Raw genomic sequence first — 20414 nt, 5'->3', positions numbered from 1 at the left:
TGCGTTGACGCCCTTATTATTATACTGAGCATCTAGGCTAGTAACACATGAAGGCAAAATTTGTATGTGATGTCTTGTACTTCCAAGTCGAGTTGCCATATTACACGATTTAACGGATATCTTTCAATTAAAGCCTTAATTTACAACAGTGAAAACAGAATGAATCCTTTTTCTATGACTTTTATAAGAAGTTCTGTCCGACATTGGATCTCATCATAAATTTTTTGTAAAGGTATCGTCGAGCTTGCTTCTCGATGTATTCTATCTCGTCTCGAGAATGAACTATATCATGAGGGACGTACCCTCGCCACAGAATTAAGATTTCTTGTTCAAAGTAATTCTACTTAAGGAACGTCTAAGACGATTTTTCGTTTCTTTTATTTTTTTTATTAAAATGTAAATTTTCAAACCTAACCATAAGAACAGAAACACGACTAAATGTAGAATGTTACACATGTTGATGGGGGTGTGCAACGATAAAGATGAAATCTTTCAGTTTAACGCCCCACGAATATCTCTTTTAGACCAAGATGAAAGGATGATTAAGGTAAATGAACTGATATTATGAGATGAAGCGGAAATATCACATGAGAATCAACGAACACGTTGTTGCCCCATCACAAATTTATTTATTTAATGTCCTACGATTATGCCCATTATGCTAAGGCATCATGAGCTAATATATTCGGTAGTCGAGCTAGGGACCATCATATACCAAATGTAAGCGCTTTGCCGCTGTGCCGTCTGCTCATCTTTTCAGCACCTTCAGCTGTTCTAATATCTAACACGGAACGTGATCCTGAGTTCGATTTACGGATGGGAGAGTATTGGAAGTCAAAAATAAAGCAAGTTTATTATGATAACTGTTTTCAAGAAACATATGAGCTTTTCCAAACGAATAAAATCTCCCCACCTATCCCCTGCTACATTTAATATCCTTATTCAATTTCATTTCCTTATTCACACACATTATTTGATAGATGTATCAAAATATCATCTTTAGTAAATCTTATCTATTACCAGACTTATTTTTTTCATTACACAAACTCAGCGTTTTCGCATTCAGATTACACTATCTTCAGTCGCACGTGAGTATGTTCGTATGTGAAGCCGACAACAAACATACATGTAATCTCAAATGCTGTATACGTTTGAAAATATGATATTCACGATTCATGCAATGCGATATTCCCCTGAGCAACTAAGGTCTATTCGATCAAAGAACAGTCTGCAAACAAATTCTATTCCCATGAACACTTACAAGTGAATTCGTGAGAATCCCAAGACCAAATTAGATAAACAAATAGTTCATAACCTACAGACATTTCGTGGGGGCGTAATCTTTTGTGCTATGGGAATGTTATAGCGCAATATCTCATCACCATCATGTGAATATCCATATAATACTTTTCACATGCAATACAATCAACCCTGATGATTTGAGCATACAAATTTTCTCATCCTACGTTTTTAAAACATTATGATATGCTATGAGAAGTGCTTCCGCTACCAATACGTTTTAAAAACATCCATGAACCACAACAATCGTCTTATCAACTCAATTTCCTGAGAAGGTTCCAGACGAAAATTTTCCAGCCGTTTCGTGAGAATAAGATCAGGTCAAACTCCTCAAAACTCTTCGCAGAAAACCTGGGAACTTCTATTCTTAGCATTACAAGATAGGTCTGCGGGGGGTGATGGGGTGGAATCTAGCTACCCAATACAAGACGACTAGAAAAAAAAAGAAGACGAAAAGTTTTTTTTAAAAATAAAATCTAATCTATATGCGAGGCACTGACATTCAGTGATAGAGTGCTCACCTCAAGTTGGATTCCTCCGTGCGAGGATTAATTCAACTCTAAATCGTAAAGTACTGGTCTCACCTTCGATTCCGATGAGAGAACTTTCAAAATAAAAGCATATATTAGGGTTCTGGTTCGATTCTTAGTGAAAGAGCATTAAATATTTCTATTTCGTTCCTTTCTGTCGTGAAACGATGTGCTATATACGTGAAATTCTTTTTTTTTTTCATGCAAGGATTAATTCAACTCAATGGTCGTAAAGTACAGGTCTTGCGTTTGATTCTCAGGTCTTGCGTTTGATTCCCGTGTCCTGCTGGTTCGATCCTCGTTGAGAAAACATTACACATTTTAAGACATGAAAGTCATTCGATCCTATCTGTCGTGAAAACGAAGTGAAATTCTTTTTTTTTCATGCAAGGACTAGTTCAACTTTAAAATCATGAAGTACCAAATTCGATCCCAGCTCCCTACCAAAGTAGAATTTTGTGTAAAGTCTTTATTTCATAAGTTAGCGAAGCTACAATCAAGTTTAGTTGTCTGCTTCACTTTCACTCCCCAAAATAATAATAATAATAATATGATGCTGTATTTTTTAAATTAATTTTTATGGTTGTTATTTATGTTTTAATACCACTTTGGTCCGGGTTCGATTCTCGATGATAAAAAGAGAGAGAAAGGGGGCATTGAACACTTGAAAGTGTTATAGAGCTTCGAAATGAAGAGCTTCGAACAATGTACATATCATATGCTACGCTAAAACCAATACATGAAATTCTTTTTTTTTCATGCAAGAATTAATTCAACTCTAAATCGCGAAGCACCAATCTTGCGTTTAGTGTACAGGAAATCGCGAAGCACCGATCTTGCGTTTAGTGTACAGGTTCGATTCTCGATGAGAAAGCATTGAATATTTTAAGACATTAAGTATGCTCTTCGCTATTCAATACATAGCGAAAAGACGAAAATCAATCAATCAATTGGGAAACTTCGAACTTGATATTCAATCAATTGGGAAGCTTCGAACGTGATAGCCGGCCAAGAGTATGAGCATAGTAACAACGTTCGCTTACGTTCTTCGCAGGAGGGAGTAGTGTGGAGGGGTTTGGGAGATTCAAATTCATAATGAAAAGACAAAAATCAATCAATCAATTCGGAAGCTTCGATCGTGATAACTAATAGAACTCTCATCCGTCCAAGAGCATTTAGCTATTCAATACATAGCGAAAAGCAAAAATCAATCAATCAATCAATTCGGAAGCTTCGCCGTCCAAGAGTATGAGCATAGTAACAACGTTCCCTTACGTTCTTCGCAGGAGGAAGTGGAGGGGTTTGGGGGTTCAAATTCATAACGAAAAATCATTCAATCAAACCATTGGGAAGCTTCGATCATGATAACTGATAGGACTCTGATCCGGCCAACAGTATGAGCATCCAAGACTATGAAGGCCAAGAGCATCTAGTTATTCAATACATAACGAAAAGCAAAAATCAATCAATCAATCATGAAGCTTCGATCATGATAACTGATAGGACTATGATCCCTCCAAGAGTATAACCACCCAAGACGATAAAGCCATCCAAGACTAGCAACATAACAACAAACTGTTCTCATACACGTTCAGATAAACCAAAATTTTCCCACGCACTTCTCTGGTAGCCGTAAAAGGCTATGACCATAGCAACTAAAGGCTTGTCGAAACTTGCCTCCCAATTCCAGGAAATGATATCGCCAAAATTTTCCCACGCTTATGAAGGAGGGGATATCTACTCTACTGTTGTTAACCTTCAATTTATTTCCTGCTCAATAGTAGGCTTACCCGTGTTTTGTTAATACTTATTTCAATATCACTAAATCGGGGCTTTTGGCTCGACACTCTGACCGAAACATCACAATTACGTAACCATCCGTGACCTTAGGTACTCTATTATTGGTATGTGCAGGACAAGGGCGCCGTTTTCTGTGTAACTTTGGGGGGCTCTATGGAAGATATGCATTCGTAGAAGGGAAAAATGAATGACCATGTATTGTAGAAATAGGATAACCTGCTTCAACTTAGCAATTTGGGCCCCCTTATTAGAGGGCCATTTCAATTTTTGGATCCCAGGCCACTAAACCCCCCAGAATCGATGCCTTTGGTGCAGGACTACCAACTTATGCGAGCTAAATAAAGTTTTTTCTAAATAATCAACCTTCACCGTAATAATAATAATAATAATAATAATAATAATAATAATAATAATAATAATAATAATAATAATAATAATAATAATAATAATAATAGCGCTCCACTTCACGCATGCATTGGATATTTTTAATGAGAACCTAGCAGCCAGCACCATTTTTGTTTTAAAGCTGAAATTATTTTCCGAAATTATACGTACTTTTATGTAAATTGGTAGCATGAGTCACTAGCATACACTCATCACTAATTGCTGGTGTGTTGATACGATGATTTTTGTCAAGTGATTTTTTTTTCATTTCTTGGAAATAAATCACAAGCAGGTGAGTTTCCTTTAAACATTGAACTGTAGTTAACCTAAATATTTGTTCACTCCTTTGTGAATTCGTGCAGGAAACGAGTTCCTTTTGAGGACCCCTTATGGCTTTTCTCTTTCCTTGTTGTTATATTTGTTTTGCTAACGGGTACTTGTCTTAATAGCTACATGCTTCCACTACCTGACACTAGCTCATCATTATAAACAGAAATTCTAAATTTCAATTCAGAATCAAAGTACGTAATACAGTAATAACGTATTTTAATATACTTACCTCCGCAGTTAGCACTAAACAAACACACACACAATAAGTCAGAATTCGCTTCATAACAACACGAAAACTAGTCGATCATGCGCAGTAAGTGCTGGAGGCGAGCTTCAAAGAAAACACGGCAGGTGACGCTCACAAGAAGAAATGCATCAGGAAAGATGCAGAAATCTGCATCAATCGAGTAATCTAAACTACAATGTATTTACATGTCTCAAATGAACCGTTTTTATTTTCAATCGTTCTTTCGGGTTGAAAATGCTGCGCATCAGTGACAAAAACGAAATTTATACATATTAACGCGCCATTTGATGCACGTAAATGTTTCATATTTCCTATGATGCACTTGTAGTTCTGTGACAAATTGAATTCAAATTATGTCAAATATTGTAAATTCATAAATACAATGCAGCGACCCAGATGAGCATTGGGGGAAGGGGCACCCGGTCCCCCAGGATGGGCGCTCTTTGGCTAATTTTGCGTATTTAGGGGGCTATCGGACTCAACCTCCCTCCCCCCAAATAAATTGATTAGTTTTTTACATTTCACGTACAACAATAATTCTTCTTACCATTTCTAAGAATTTCATTGACTTTCCATTTTCTTATGCTCTTTGATCAGAAATAATACAGTATTTGTCAAATTTCATTCGATGTAAGAACTGCGTTTTTATACTTTTCTCTTTTTGTCCATTTTACTTTTCTGTTTCTTTTTCTTAGTCGTTACTTTCTTTCGTTTCTTCTATCATACTTTCGACCGTTGTCAGTTGTGATTCAAGTAGGCCGTCGTCAGTAACACCAAAACTAAGGAAATGTGTATCTTTATATAGGCCTTAATCACCATACTATTCACAAGGAGCTGTTTTTTTAAATGTAGTTATTAAATTAGTTGTAAAAAATATGTAAGAACAAAATGTTGTATATTGCTTAATACAATATTGTTTAATAATATTAATATCCTTCTGTTGATCATAACTGTTTTATTCTTTGATTATTTCATTCAAATTTCGCCTTTTCTTCTAAATGACTTAAATTTCTTTTCTTTATCGCGGATCTGTATTTAATTTTAAACGATAGGCTACTTATTTTTCTAAAATGTGCCGTCACCAAATTTCATACCTTCCCCCCGCGCATTTCCTTCCTGATAATTTAGATATTATCTTGCCTTTCAGTTATTTCTGCCCCCTCCCAACTCTCACTCAATGTTTTCTTTCTCATACCTGGAAGTGCCTACAAATATTAAAGGAAGAAAAATGAACTTCTTTAAAATTTGTCGGAACCCAAAAGAAAAATATGTGCTTGTGCATAGCTCCCCCTGAAACAAAATCCTAAATACGCCGCTGTCTATGGGGAATTATTCTTCAGTTTTCTTTGAAATTAACAGGATGCATGGATTCTATTGACTTCTTCTTCAAATCTATTGAAATATTCCTTGCTTAGTGAAAATTAAATAATATTAAACATAATTTTAAGAGATGCAATGGGATAATTAAGAGTGATCGGTGAAAAGTTTATAGAAAAAGGGAAAGAGGTGTATGTAGTATTTATTGATCTAGAAAATGCTTTTGACCACTTGAATTGGGAATTGCTGTTGGAAGTTCTAAAGAAAGTTGGATTAGAATGGAAAGATCAAAGACTCATAAGAAACTTATATATGAACTACCAAGTTAAAATAGGGGAGGAAATGACAGAGGAGAATGCAATTGGAAAGGGAGTTCGACAGGGATGCTATCTCTCACCTACATTATTTAATATCTACCTAGAAGAGATAGTGAAGAACAGCTTACAAAATGAAGACGGCATTACAGTAGGTATAAGTGTATACAGTTGAATGATTAATTGTTGATAGGGTTGAATGATTAAGTGTATACGGATTGCAGATAATATGGCGCCTGTTGCAGAATCTGAAGAGAAAATCAATAAGATGTTAGAAAATTTGAGAAAGGGCTGTGAAGAATATGAGATGAAAAATAAATGTTAGAAAGACGAAAGCCATGGTGATTGCAACGAAGGGATCGGTGTCAAATATAGAAGTAGGAGGTGAGAAAATAGAATAGGTGACTAGTTTTCGATACCTGGGTAGTGTTATTAGTAACGATACGAAATGTGAACGTGAAATAAAAGCAAGGATAGGAATGGCGAAAGAAGTATTTAAGAGGAAGAAAGTACTATTTTATGGGACCTTGAACAAAGAGTTGAGAAAAAGACTCATAAAATGCCTCGTGTGGAGTATTGTACTGTATGGGTCAAAAACATTGACATTACGCAAAAATGAAAAACGAATGGAAGCTTTCGATATTTGAGTGGGGAGAAGAATGGAGCAAATTAGCTGGGTTGAGCGGAAAACGAATGAGATGGTGTTAGAAATGGTAAGGGAGAAAATAAAATTTTAGATATTATTAACAAGAAGAAGAATAGAAATTGGTTGAGACATTGAATAAGAAGGAACGGTATCATGAGGGACGTTTTGGAGGGTATGGTCGCAGGAAAGAGGGAGGGGGTGAAGGAGACTACAATTAATGGACAATATCAAAACAGAAAAATCGTACACTAAGACGAAGATGTTAGCGGAAGACCGTGGAGCATGGAAACTTCTCAGTTGCAGCAAGTGACCGGGCAATAATGGCAGAATACCTATGATGATGATGATGATACAGAATTTTAATATTTATTAATCAAATTTAAGTAATTTGATATAAATTTATTTTGAAAAAGTAAAAGACATTTAACTAGACTTGAAGAAGAAATCAGTAAAATCATATAATTAATATCACAACTTATTTAGAACAAAGATAAAAATAATTTCCCATAGAAATAAATTATAAAAATACAAAGATGGATTAGCTACTCAATTCTAGTAAAAATAGAGAGTTAAAATGTGCTATTTTGCCTTGGTTTCATATTAATAATGTACTGTTTCATTTATTTTAGGTTTTAAATACATAAAGTATACTGGATTAACATTCATACTCAACCAAGATGGATATGAACAAGGATAAAAGAATGCGAATTGAAAACATGATTGCCAGGAAAGCCAAACAACTTTTAGTAAACGAAAAGCTATCCAGAGAACCAATTTCTACTGAGTCAAGTGCAACATCTGAATCACGTTCTCTGTATGGACCTCTGGCGAAATTTGATATTATGAAAGCCGATTACAACAGGAGGCTGGAGAATGCGTGGAACAAGAAACAGAAAGAAGAAGACTTCCATAAAAACTTTAATACTTTATACTCTTTACAACAAAAGATAGAGGAAGAAGCAGAAAGGGAACGATGTAAAATAATGTTAAGAAACAAGAAAGAGGAAAAGAGAAGAGAAGCAGTATTAAAGATGTTGCAAGAAAAGTACGGTCCAAATTTGCCATCAAACGTCAGCAAATGCGTTAGTAAATATCGGAAAATCGAGAAGGAAAAAGAAAAGAAAAAGCTAGATAGATTAACCAGGTACAGGGACATTGTTAGTAGATTGGTTGAAGAACAAAACCGGAAACAGGAAGCAAAACAAATATCAAAATGGACGCCTACCAGGCATCGTGCCTTAGCGCGAAAGGAAACTATTGAATTTGAAGAGTTGGTGGAGGAGGAGGAAGAACTAGTAGAGGAAGAGTCAGAAGCTGTAGCTGAAGAGGAAGTCCCCATAAAAGAAACAGAAAAAACCAGTACAAAGAAAGGAAAGAAAGAAGCAAAGGAAAAGAAACCAAAAGAGGAAAAATCTAAGAAAGAGAAAAAAGAGAAAACTGATAAGAAAGAGAAACCTAAAGGAGAAGAAGTCGAATTGCCTCTGCGAGAAAAGATTAAACCTAAAAATGAAATAAATGCTTTGTTCGACACTCTTGAAAAAATTCAAAACTTGAAAGAAGAGGAAGTACCCCCCAAGGAAAGGGAAGAAGAAACAGCAGTTAGATGGAAACCTGGTTGTGTTGTTTTTGAGGTAGAGTTATTACTTTCTCTTTTAATTAGTTTACAATCTTATAACATAGTACATACGTATGTTATAGATAAAAAAAAAAAAATGCAGATTTATCACAAAATATTTTGATTCTCGAATAACCTTTTCTTCTTCATTTAAATGATTTCTGCTCGTTAAATGTGGTTGGACATGAGTTTTTCGCAATAAGAATTTGAAAATTTCGAGTTTCATATTTCGCGTTTTGTCGCATTTTCCAAATAGAATTACGCATTCTGTAATTCTTGTGGAAAAGATTTTCTCTGACTTTTTTACAATTGTTTCTTTTATTCATAGATCACTACAGAAATAAACCATTAATTACCCAAAGACAAAATACACTGAATATTTCATTTGACATTGTAAATTTCACTTATAGAAAATTACATTTTGTAAAAATTAAACTTAAGGAAAATCAGTGACTAAACTTACTATGAGTAGGAAAGTTTTGCTGTCTTCTGGAAACACATAGACACAAGTTACATTTAAGTATTAAACATAAGCATGTTACATGTTTCCAGATTTTCCTCCTTCATTGTTGTACGTTTGTCACTTATCACCAATTCATGACATTGGTCAGCAAATTGAAACATCTCCACCCCATCTAGCTGCGATGGTGATAGCTAACGCGCAACATGTTCTCTATAGTCGTGTCCGAATTACCAAAAAATGCACCGTTCATGCCAAGTTCTACCATTCCGTCAGGGGAAAACTGGCGTTTTAAAATTAATGAAAATGTATTTTTAAAATTTCGCGCAAAAATGCCAATTTTGCGTTTTATCGTGCAACGGAAACCAATGAAAATACACAATAGAGTATCATAAAACGTGAAGAAACTGAAAAGTACTTAATTCTGACTCATTTCGTTTTATCAGGCATCTAGAAAATCTCGTGCCTCTAGTAATTATTCAATGTTAATTTTGAAATGGCATTTTTACTAAAGGTTGACCAACGTGTGTAACTGCAGTTCCTTCTTACATTATACTTTCTCTAGATCAAATTTGTTATTAATAATACTACTAACTTGTGTAGGTCTTTTTAATAGTCATTCTAACTAATTAGTATCATAATTATCACATGAGTGTAGAATGTTGATTGCTTGAGAATTTAATAGATACGCAAGTGGATAGCCTATTTGTCCTTGTCATGAACAGGCAAATGGGAAATTAATGCCTAATATAAAATTAGTTTGGGTGGCAATTTTCTGAAACATTACACTCTTTGGTTTGGCACAGATTCCAAAATTCTTTATAGAACTTCTGCTTTTAAGCACTGTATTATTATTATTATTATTATTATTATTATTATTATTATTATTATTATTATTATTATTATTATTATTTTCTGCTTGTAGTGCTTTTGTTATTTTTATTTCTTAGCGCTTTTGTTAATATTTTTAATAGCCTGTCTGCTTTTTAGTGCGTTCTTGGGGTATTTTTCTTTTAAGTCTATTTAATTTTTTATTACCCCAGTAGTTGTTAGGGTGATTCTTATTTTTCGACTTAGGAATTTTTTAAGTGTTATCCTCCTAAAACGGTTTCATGTCAGACCAAAGTAATACACGTAGTATGGAAAATAAAATCCCACAAATATGTAGTATTAAAAAAATACAATTCCCAAAAAGATATGCGCGAGAGGATGCGAGATTCGCTGTCTAGTATCGCACTACTATTAAACCTTTATTTCTCTCACACTTCGTCGTATTCTAAAAAAAATCAAACTGACAACATACTACATAAATAAAAAAAATACACAGATGAACATAGAATACGAGATTATGTTCATTTGAACCTTTTAAATTCCAGCTTTTAAAGATAAATTATAGACTTTCAGTTAAGAGGCTACAGCATCTTCACTATTTATCGTAGAATCATGGTTCATATCTCGTTTTATTTTCAGAATAGAGCAATCTTTCAAAGGTACCATTCATATTTCCCTATCACGTCCCTGAGGGGGAAAATTTTGAGAGAAATCGGAACTTTCTCTTTTTTTAAAAAAATTTAAGCCCCTCTGGATCCCTCTTGTGTTAATATGCTGAGATCAGAAAATCAACTGAAAAATACTAAGGGTGTACTAATTGAGTGTAGAAAATTTCAAGATTCTATCTTAAATAGCAAGGGCGGGAAAATATTTACCAATGATCCTTACAATGCCCAAGATTACTACAAAAGACCCTGATCTCGGGTAAGAAATTTCCTGGGACATCTCTATTTATACATATACCTCATTGTCTTTAGAATAGAACAACCTTTTAATCGGTACCATTCACGTGTCTCCATCATGTATCTGAGGCGGGAAAATCGCGAAAAAAAGATTTTTTGTTAAAAATATCCCGTTTCTTTACGTTTTTGTCCCTCTGGAACCATCCTCCTCTGTGTTAACGCAGAGATCTGAAAAAATCTGATAAATACTACTGGATGGACTAAATGTTTGTGCAAAATTTCAATCTTCTAGGTATTAAAATAAGCCCGTCAAAAATTTATAAAATTAGGCCTAACAAAAGAATTTTAAGTTATGACGTCATCACCTCCTATGTCTCGACGCAGAAAGGCGTAAAACCATTAGTAACGTGTTCTACAATGCTTCTAGACTTGAATAAACAAAGAAAATCCGAAGTAAAAAGCTTTATTGGTTCTTTTTAAATCGAATAATGAAGACACTACTTTAGTGCCTAAAAATAGGTACTAGAACGCCAAGGGGTTAATCCTCCTTTGCTGGCTTCACTCTAAAACATAAATGCTAGGGATATGAATCTAAATATTTCTCTACTTCCAAGTTCAGGGAATTTTTATTTTAAAGAACGAAACATTAGTTTGTTTTTTATATTATTTTATTAAAAAAAATAGGTATTTGGCAAGACGAAGAAAATTGATCATAAGTAGAATAAATCTCTCTGTAAAATGCAGCCAGTTCTCGTTTAAAACTTAGAAAACTTTACTCGTGAACGATCGAACTCAGAACCCATCACTTCCTAACTAGATACAAAAATATGCTAAAATATACTATAAGTTTAAAGGTCCTCTGGCATAAGTTTCTCTGCCCTCGCTAGAAACACAGCTCCACTTAGCCTTCACTTTAAAAGCAATTCCTTCACTAAAAAGAAAATGCTTGGCCTATCTATACAGGACTCCAGAACTCAAGAGAACCTGTGAAAAGAATACCTAACTAAAAAACATTACAAGGTGAGAGGTGAGGTTCAGGAAAAAAAAAACCTTTTTTCTGAGACTATAAACTCGCCATAAAATAGACCTTGCCCTGACTAAGTCTCTCTCTGCAAGACAATAAACGGACCACCAAAATTAGACCTTGTCCTAATAACGGTCTCGCTCTGAAAAGAGACCAGAAACTTATCTCTTTTCCACAATCTGTTCCACATAACCTGATAGGAAAAAGAAATTTCCCCCTCCCACCATTCTCAAATACAGGTGAATGTTGGTGTTCCATCTTCTATCTAATCTAATAGTCTAATAATCTATATAATCTAATAATTGAAGGTTCATTAATTCCAGGCCTGGATAATTATTTAAATACATATATATTTATAGTTTATAAGGAGTTCTAGTATTTATTTATTTATATACAGTATTTATTCTAGTAGTTATATATATATATATATATATATATATATATATATATATATATATATATATCTTTATACAATTAGCGTATAATAAGTAAGTGGAATGAAAATGCTCAATTACACACATGAGAAAAATTAGATCAATTGAATAACATTAAATGGTGACCTAAGCGACCTCAAGTTTTAAATAATTGAACAGTATACAATATGAGGCAGAGATACAGTACCTAGTAAGTTTGGAACGGTTAGAGAGAGTGACACCTATCTAATTTATTTTATTTATTTATGTTTCAGATACAGATCTATCCATTTTATACTGAAACAAGCTAACAAAGCGTATAAAAATCTATATATATTATTGTTTTAAATGCCTCAACAGAAGATAAGGAGAACGATATGAAATACAGTTTTTACGAAAAAGTGGAACGAATATTTGACCAACTCCGTGATACCATATGAAAATTCTATTAGGGGATTTCAATCCAAAGGCAGGACGAGAGAATATTTTCAAATCGATTATAGGGAACGAAAGTCTACATAAGAAACGTAACAGTGTTAGACTTGCGAACTTTGCAACATCCAAAACCCTTAACGTGAAGAGTGCAAAATTCCCACATCGTGACGTTCACAAATACACTTGGACCTCAACAGACGGAAAAACACATAATCAAATTTATTACGTTTTAGTACATAAAAAAAAAAACAATCTAGCATAATTGATCTTCTGTCTTTTAGAGGAGCAGATCGTGTCACTGATCACTACCTGGCAGCATCGATAATAAGAAAGAGATTATCGTTGAGTAAAGGAAATATTCAATGTCTGAAAACTGAGAGATTTAATTTAAAGAAATTAGAAGAGAGCCAGGTAAGAAGGAATACCAGATTGAAGTTTCGAATAGGTTCGTGGTTTTAGAATATTCGGAGTGCACAGTGTTGAGGATACTTGGATTGAAATCAAAGGTAACATTAAAATTTAAGCAAAAGAAAAATTAGGACAAGGGAAAAGGAACAAACCATGGTTCGACCAGGAATGCATTAAACTAGCAAAGAAGAGAAAACAGGCAAAATTACGCTGGCTACAAAATCTGAATGAAATAACTACAGATAATTCGTAGACATCAGACAGAAAACTTCCAAAACTTTTAGAACAAAGAAACGCGACTTTTAGAAAGCGAAATTTAAGGAACTTGAATATAATGGTAAAAATAAAAACATTCGCGACATGTATAAGGGGATCAACGAATTTAAGAAAGGCTATCAACCTGGTGCTTATATTATTAAAGAAAGCTGACGGAACAGTTCTCACTGATACAGATAGCATCTTAAATAGATTTAAATATTTCTTTGACGATTTGCTTAACACGCAACCAAAAACTAATGTGCGCGGAGAAAGGGAAATACACACCTCAGATACCATATATTCCACAATATAACCGAATAGGAGAAGAAATCGCTATAAATAAATTAAAGAAATACAAATCTTCGAGTGTAGATGAAATTCCGGCTGAGTTAATTTCAGCTGGAGGCGAAAAATTGTGGACCAAGATACACAAAATTATTCTCCTTATCTGGAACAAGGAAGAATTCCCAAAAGAGTAGAAAGAATCAATCATTGTTCCACAAAGGCGACAAAACTGACTGTAATAATTATCGAGGGATTTCTATTCTGTCAACATCCTATAAAATCCTTTCAGACATTCTATTAGCAAGATTGAGCCCATACGCAGATGAAATTATTGGAGACTATCAGTGCGGATTTAGACGAAATCGATCAACTATCGACCAGCTATTTACCATTTGACAAATACTCGAAAAGAACAGGGAATACAATACCCTGGAACATAAACTATGTTTTGATTTTAGAAAGGCTTAGCAAAAAATATGCTTTTTCCAAACAAAAAATCTTGTAAAAAAAAAAAAAGAAAGAAAAAGGTTATATAATGTAAAGGTTTAATATAAAAGCCTAACAGCACAAAACAAACGTTCACACAAAACGGAAAGAGAGACAAACACAGAATAAGGGACACAAGTAGCGTAGCGCACTTGCGGGCCTCCCATGCAAAGTAAAGCGATGGGACCCTAGCTGTAAACCCTATTGATATAATAATAATAATAATAATAATAATAATAATAATAATAATAATAATAATAATAATAATAATAATAATTGTTATTATTTTATTATTATTATTAGAAACCAGTGGCGGCTCGTGCTTTGAATTTTAGGTGGTGCACAATGATCACCTCTCCTTTTTCATTTCATTATTATTATTATTATTATTATTATTATTATTATTATTATTATTATTATTATTATTATTATAAATAATAATAGTATAATAATAATAATAATAATAATAATAATAGTATAAATCAGGGGCGGATCCAGGACGTCTTCTAGGGAGGGCGGTGGGTTGTAATACTGCTACTTAGAGCTACTTTTAAAAGCTCCAAACTCTGGGATGGGTTTTATTTATATATAAAATAAAAGAAAAGTTTCATCTTCTGTGGGGGGCAATTGCCCCCTGGCTCCGCCACTGGGATAAATAATAATAGCGATTTCTTCATGGCATGCTTCAAGCATGCAATGGAGAATTTCATTTTGTATGATTTTTGACGTACTCTTAAAAATTGTTGTGCTTTCTAAATGACTCTTGAGAGCGTTGTCAAGTTCTGCACCGAAATTAATTAATCTACGAAATTCTCCTCGATTTGAAGAAGTCGGAATCGGTCTTCCGATGTCTTTCACAAGTAGGTTTGCTTCTGAAGTTCTTTTCGAAAACGGCTAATTCAACAGAGACGGTACAGAATCATTTCTACTGCATTGCTAGAATAGTTCACGTATATCAGGGACAGACACGTAATTATACAATTACAGCAACAATATTCCAATGAACAACAAAGATCGGCACACATACACACACAAACATACAACACTACAGTCCGCTACCCGCTTTAAAATCTCACTTCTTCCCCAATTAACACTCTTTTTCTAAAAACTGACCTCCAATTTTCTCATTCACCCTACACACATGAAAAGGAAAACATTGTATCAATGCTGCCAAATTTCTACTCCATCAGATACGAGTGTATTAAATATCGACATCCTCAATTTGTCTTCACTCTTCACGGGGTCGCCTTTAGTATCTCCTTAGCTGCCTTGATCTTACTTGGTGACAGAACTAATAGTTATGACCACTTGGCAATCTCGCATTTAGGCAAGGCGCAAGTTTTCTCTCTCTCTCTCTCTCTCTCTCTCTCTCTCTCTCTGTAGCGACTTGGTTACGCAACATTGTCACAAAGGAACAGACTATTCCCCTTCAGGCGAGAACCATGTCAACCAATACTAGAGGGGGAGGGACGGTGTAGAAGTTCCAGTTCCAAAGCGTTATGTTTTGGAAAAGCTGTTTTTTTTTTTGTTTTTGTTTTTTCTTTGGTAGATTTGTTTGCTAAAGATTTGCAAGCATATAAATCTTTATGAGGCAGTGCATGGCGTGATAACCCCCCTCTTACTGCGTAAGTCCCGCAATGGCCCAGAAGCTGTTAAAACTGGGGAGTTTGGCAAACTCTCAAGCAGAAAGCAACTAGCCAGCCCCGTTTCAAACGCACTTGTTTAAGAAAAGATTATGTTGACAATAAAACGAAAAGTGATTTAGCACAAAAAAAAAATTGAAAATATTGGAAGGAGGTTTGTACAAACATGCAAACATTAAGAGAAATCGCCACTATTAAAAACTCATTTCCTTTTCAAAATCTCTGACTCTGCCTAAGAGGATGTCTGCATATAGCGGTCATGTGTTCACTTTTTGTCAATGAGCGGTCCCAAAGGACAAAAGGGAAGGAAATCTCCGAGAGAGAGGAACAAAAAAAAATCTTTCTTATGATAAATTCTAGGTCAAACTTCGAAGCACTTGCTTTTGACAGGTGTTTTGTGTTTCTTAAGCCACATTGCCACTTTAAATGAATCTTGTAGCTGTCATAAAAAGAAAAACTTTCAACCCGATCTTTCTATTTACTCTTTACATGTTACAACTTCTTGAAGGCAAGAAAGGTTTCTCCACACATGCAGCACTGCACTCTAGCGGACAAACAGTGAACCTCCTCATTAAAAACGTGTATTTTGGCGCACTTCCCCTCCCTGTCCAAAAGAATCCGTTGTATCGGAAGCGGCGGAACTGATTTTTCTTTTATGCCAGCGGGAGGACGATAGCAGGTAGCAAGCAAGACGTCCCAGAAAGTTGCGCATCGTTCAACTCTTTGCAAGATGGAAAAAATGTTTTATGACCCTTTCAAGACTATGTGTACACGGTGAAATATGGTAGTTTTTTTTTTTTTTTTTATGATAGCTACAAATTCTTCTAACGTGACAATGTGGCTTTATTTTCGAGCACAGAAAAGTTTTAGCGGCTAAGAAATTACAATATATATGATTGCAAATTTCAAAGTGAATTCATTTACATTGCAATTTGTGGTAATAAAGAAATTGTCATTAGAAGATGTTATTGTAAAAATTAAGTTTTATTTCTTCATCCATCGCAACTTATGGGCAGGGATTTATTTGTAGCCAGCGAAGCTTGGGAATTTCCCCCTTCTAAGTTTTGGTTTCCCTGTTTCTAGGTTTAACTCAATCTTCCCAGCCTGTGAAGATATTTTATACGTTTCTTAGGCTATACAATCTGTTTTAAAGTACAATAATTCAACTCCACATTTTAGTAACAATTCTTTACTTTTTAGTATATTTATTGTCGCGAGCTATGCTGGTCTTGTTTATAGAATTGTTTTCCGAAGAAAAATCTTGCAATTGATACCACTGATTATCATACTTCATCTGAGTAGCACAGTAATAATAATAATAATAATAATAATAATAATAAACTTTATTTTACGTGCTGAGAACAGCTAAAATACAGCAAAAATACAGCACTTTGTCTTATTCTACATTATTTTAGCAATAAATATATAGTACTAGTGATAAAATTATGATTACATCTATATCATAAATTATTAATAATAAAAACATTGACAGTTTAGTGTACGTCAATTATTAAAACAAAGAAGTGTCAAAAATTAAAAGTAAAAAATAAAATAAAATAGAAATAAAAACTACTAAGTTACATTTAAAATTCTAAAATAAAGTCATATTTTAAGATATGCATTCATTATAGCTTTCTAAAATCCTACAGATTAAAATATGTTTTCTATTATGCGGTTGCAATAAAATTTTTGCCCTTGTACCATATGTTGGAACTTTAAAATCAACATTTTTAAAAATATATTCTGAGGTATATTGGTTGTCAAATAACTTTCCTACAAATACAGATTCAATCAATTTTCTCCTGTCAGCCAGTCGTTCCAAATTAAAATACGTTATCCAATGTTCATACGTGCTAGAATAATAGTCAAGTCCTAACTTAAAACAAAGTATTCTAATAAAACACTTTTGCACCATCTCGAGTTTGTTTACGAGAGTTTTTGTTAGGCTGTTCCAAGTCACTGATGCATATTCTAGTTTCGACCTTACCAGTAATTTATATAAGAGTACATATGTATTTGATTGACAGAAAGCAGGCCATTGATTAAACAGGTAACCAATTATTTTTCTTGCTTCATTACATACATTTTGTATATGATCACCAAAGCTTAGTGACCTGTCAAATGTTACACCTAAATCCTTTATTGTGGCAACTTTCTGTATTACAGTACCTTGTATTTCGTATTGACTTACATAGTATTGCGATTTGTTACTGTAGGTCATGCACTTAGTTTTCAGACAATTTATACTCATACCGTTATCCTTGCACCACATAATGATTCTATTTAAGTCATCTTGTAGCCTATCGTTGTCCTCAATATTATTTACTACACTAAAAAGCTTAATGTCATCAGCATAAAGTAAAACCTTTGAATGATTTAAGACTGTTGGTAAGTCATTAATAAAAATAGAGAAAAGTAATGGGCCCAGAGGAGAACCTTGAGGAACACCGTTACTAATACTGGCTGAATCTGACATGACATTTCCAATTTTAATTTGGTATGTTCTACCAGTCAAATAGCTTTCAAAAAATTTTAGGTACAAGGGTGTTACACCTGTATTTGACAGTTTTTTTAACAACAATCTATGGTCAACTGAATCAAAAGCTTTACTCATGTCAATGTATATGACATCAGTTTGTGATCTACTTTTCATTTCATAGTAGATAAAATCCGTTATTTCACAGAGATTGGTTACAACTGATTTCCCTTTATAAAAGCCATGCAATATATTTTTAACATTAAAAAACAAGTGTTTGTGAATGATGGTTTCAAAAATTTTAGAAAATATGTTCAATAAGGTTATCGGCCTGTAGTTGTTCGGATTTAACTTGTCATTATTCTTGTAAACCGGTACCACATGTACATGTTTCCATTTAGATGGGAATGACCCTGTTCTTAATGAGGTATTGTATATTTTTGACAAGACTGGGGCTATTTCTTTCGAACATGCTTTAAGGATATAATTTGGAAAGCTCCCAGGTCCTGAAGATGCTAATGGCCGAAGTTTGCCTATTACTTCAGTAACATCATTTTCACATATTACTGGAATCGTTATATTATTGCTGTTCAGATTACTAACTACAGCACAATCTAGGGTATTAACTTTTAAATTAAAATTATTGTAAAATACATCTTTAAAAACTTCAGCAATTTGCTTTGTCCCTGTAATGGTGGTACCATTAAACAAAATTCTATTTGGTACACTTTTGTCTTGAGACTTTTTAAAGTTATTCCAAAAATACACTTTGTTGGTACAAATACTATTCTCCAATTGCTCAAAATTACATTTTTTAAGTTTATTGTACATTCTTTTAACATTTTTTCTTAAAACCGAAAATTTTTCATAAATGACTAAATTACCAGTTTTCTTAAATTTTCTTAAATTTAAAATAATAATAATAATAATAATAATAATAATAATAATAATAATAATAATAATAATAATAATAATAATAATAATAATAATAATAATAATAATAATAATAATAATGATAATAAACCTTTTCAGTTATCAGTGAGCAGTCACTGCTCTCGTGAATTGGTAGTTTCTTCGTTGACAAACACCTTAAAAAGAACATAAGAAAATGGATATTAGACTATATTTTAATAAAGGAAAAGCTCCTGACGATTAAAAGGCACGTAATTCCGGTACACAAAGTAAGAAAGTAAGAGGCTTTCGAGTTAATTGTGAATGAAATTCGTGTTGAAAAGACAACTTTGATATTTAGAACTGCCTATATTATTGCGCAAAATCGTCTGTCGTTTACCGTGCATCTTATTAAATAGTAAGAAATAAATGGAATGAACCTCGAACAAGTTCTCTACTCTAATGTTACGTGTTCAAATATTATTGACTTTGTAGCTACAGAAGTGAACGAAAAATGACCCAGTATCTTGCGAATTTCGATGAACCCTTCGCGCTAATAATGGACGAATCCTCCACTGTGTCTCATAAATCTGTCTTCATTGTGTATATCCGTTCTGTAGTTAATGAGGTGTTTAGCAATATATTTTTAGGTTTATTTGAGTTATAGGTAACAACAGGCAGAGGGGTTTGTGATTCCATAGTTAAAATATGTGAAAGTATGAATCTTTCCGAAATGATATTACGGGAAAGACTTACAGTAGTTTGTATTGATGGCATGCAAGGCGAAATAAATGGTGCTGTTTCTTTACTCCAGCGAAAATTAGACACCAATTTATTCGTGTTTCACTGCATGAGTCATAAGCTGGAACTGGCTGTTCACAACGTTGTAAATACGCTTTCAGATATGGTTCATTTTCAAAGCCTTGTAGAGCGATTGCACAGTGTTTACTCAATGTCCCCGAAGAACAGGAGAGAAATCGAATTAATGTCAGGAGAACTAAGCATTTGGTTCTATATTATTACTAAAGTTTCTTTATGTATGGTGAGTAGGCTCTTCATATCGTTCAGTAGAAGCATTGCTGAAGTCCTACCCTGCGCTAGTAGAACACTTTCGAGATGCTTCTACAAATGTGCAGAGAAGCTTTCAGCAGCGTGCAATATTTTCAGATCTGTACGTAAAACTCACTAAGTGGAATTTTGTTTATGAATTGTCCATGATCCGAGATGCGCTGGAACCTCCACATATCCTTAGCCTGTTTCTACAAGAAAGGTCTGCATCCCTTGTACAGGTAATAAGCAAAATTGAAAAATTGTAAATGGTCTGGAAGCGTTGAAAGAAAAAGGCGGCATGTCCAGGGAACAATTACGTCAGTTTGAAGAAACCGGTCAGTTTTGTGGAGTCTCACTAGCAAAACCCTTA

General features: G+C 33.9%; 1 protein-coding gene across 1 annotated transcript in view; it reads left to right on the top strand.

The window, feature by feature from the left end:
* Window positions 1-20414, top strand: part of LOC145693235 (cilia- and flagella-associated protein 74-like) — a 124905-nt gene that overhangs the window by 21665 nt on the left and 82826 nt on the right. Inside the window, exon 2 of the mRNA XM_081769040.1 lies at window positions 7497-8498. Within this exon, the coding sequence (XP_081625166.1) occupies window positions 7545-8498 (954 nt within the window). The 5' untranslated portion in view covers window positions 7497-7544. The remainder of the gene's footprint in view (window positions 1-7496; window positions 8499-20414) is intronic.

The sequence above is a fragment of the Thermobia domestica genome, chromosome 8, assembly GCF_964235325.1.
Source record: "Thermobia domestica chromosome 8, izTheDome1.hap1.1, whole genome shotgun sequence".
In the NCBI taxonomy this organism is placed as follows: Eukaryota; Metazoa; Arthropoda; class Insecta; order Zygentoma; family Lepismatidae; genus Thermobia; species Thermobia domestica.
This window is presented reverse-complemented; position numbering and strand designations above follow the sequence as displayed.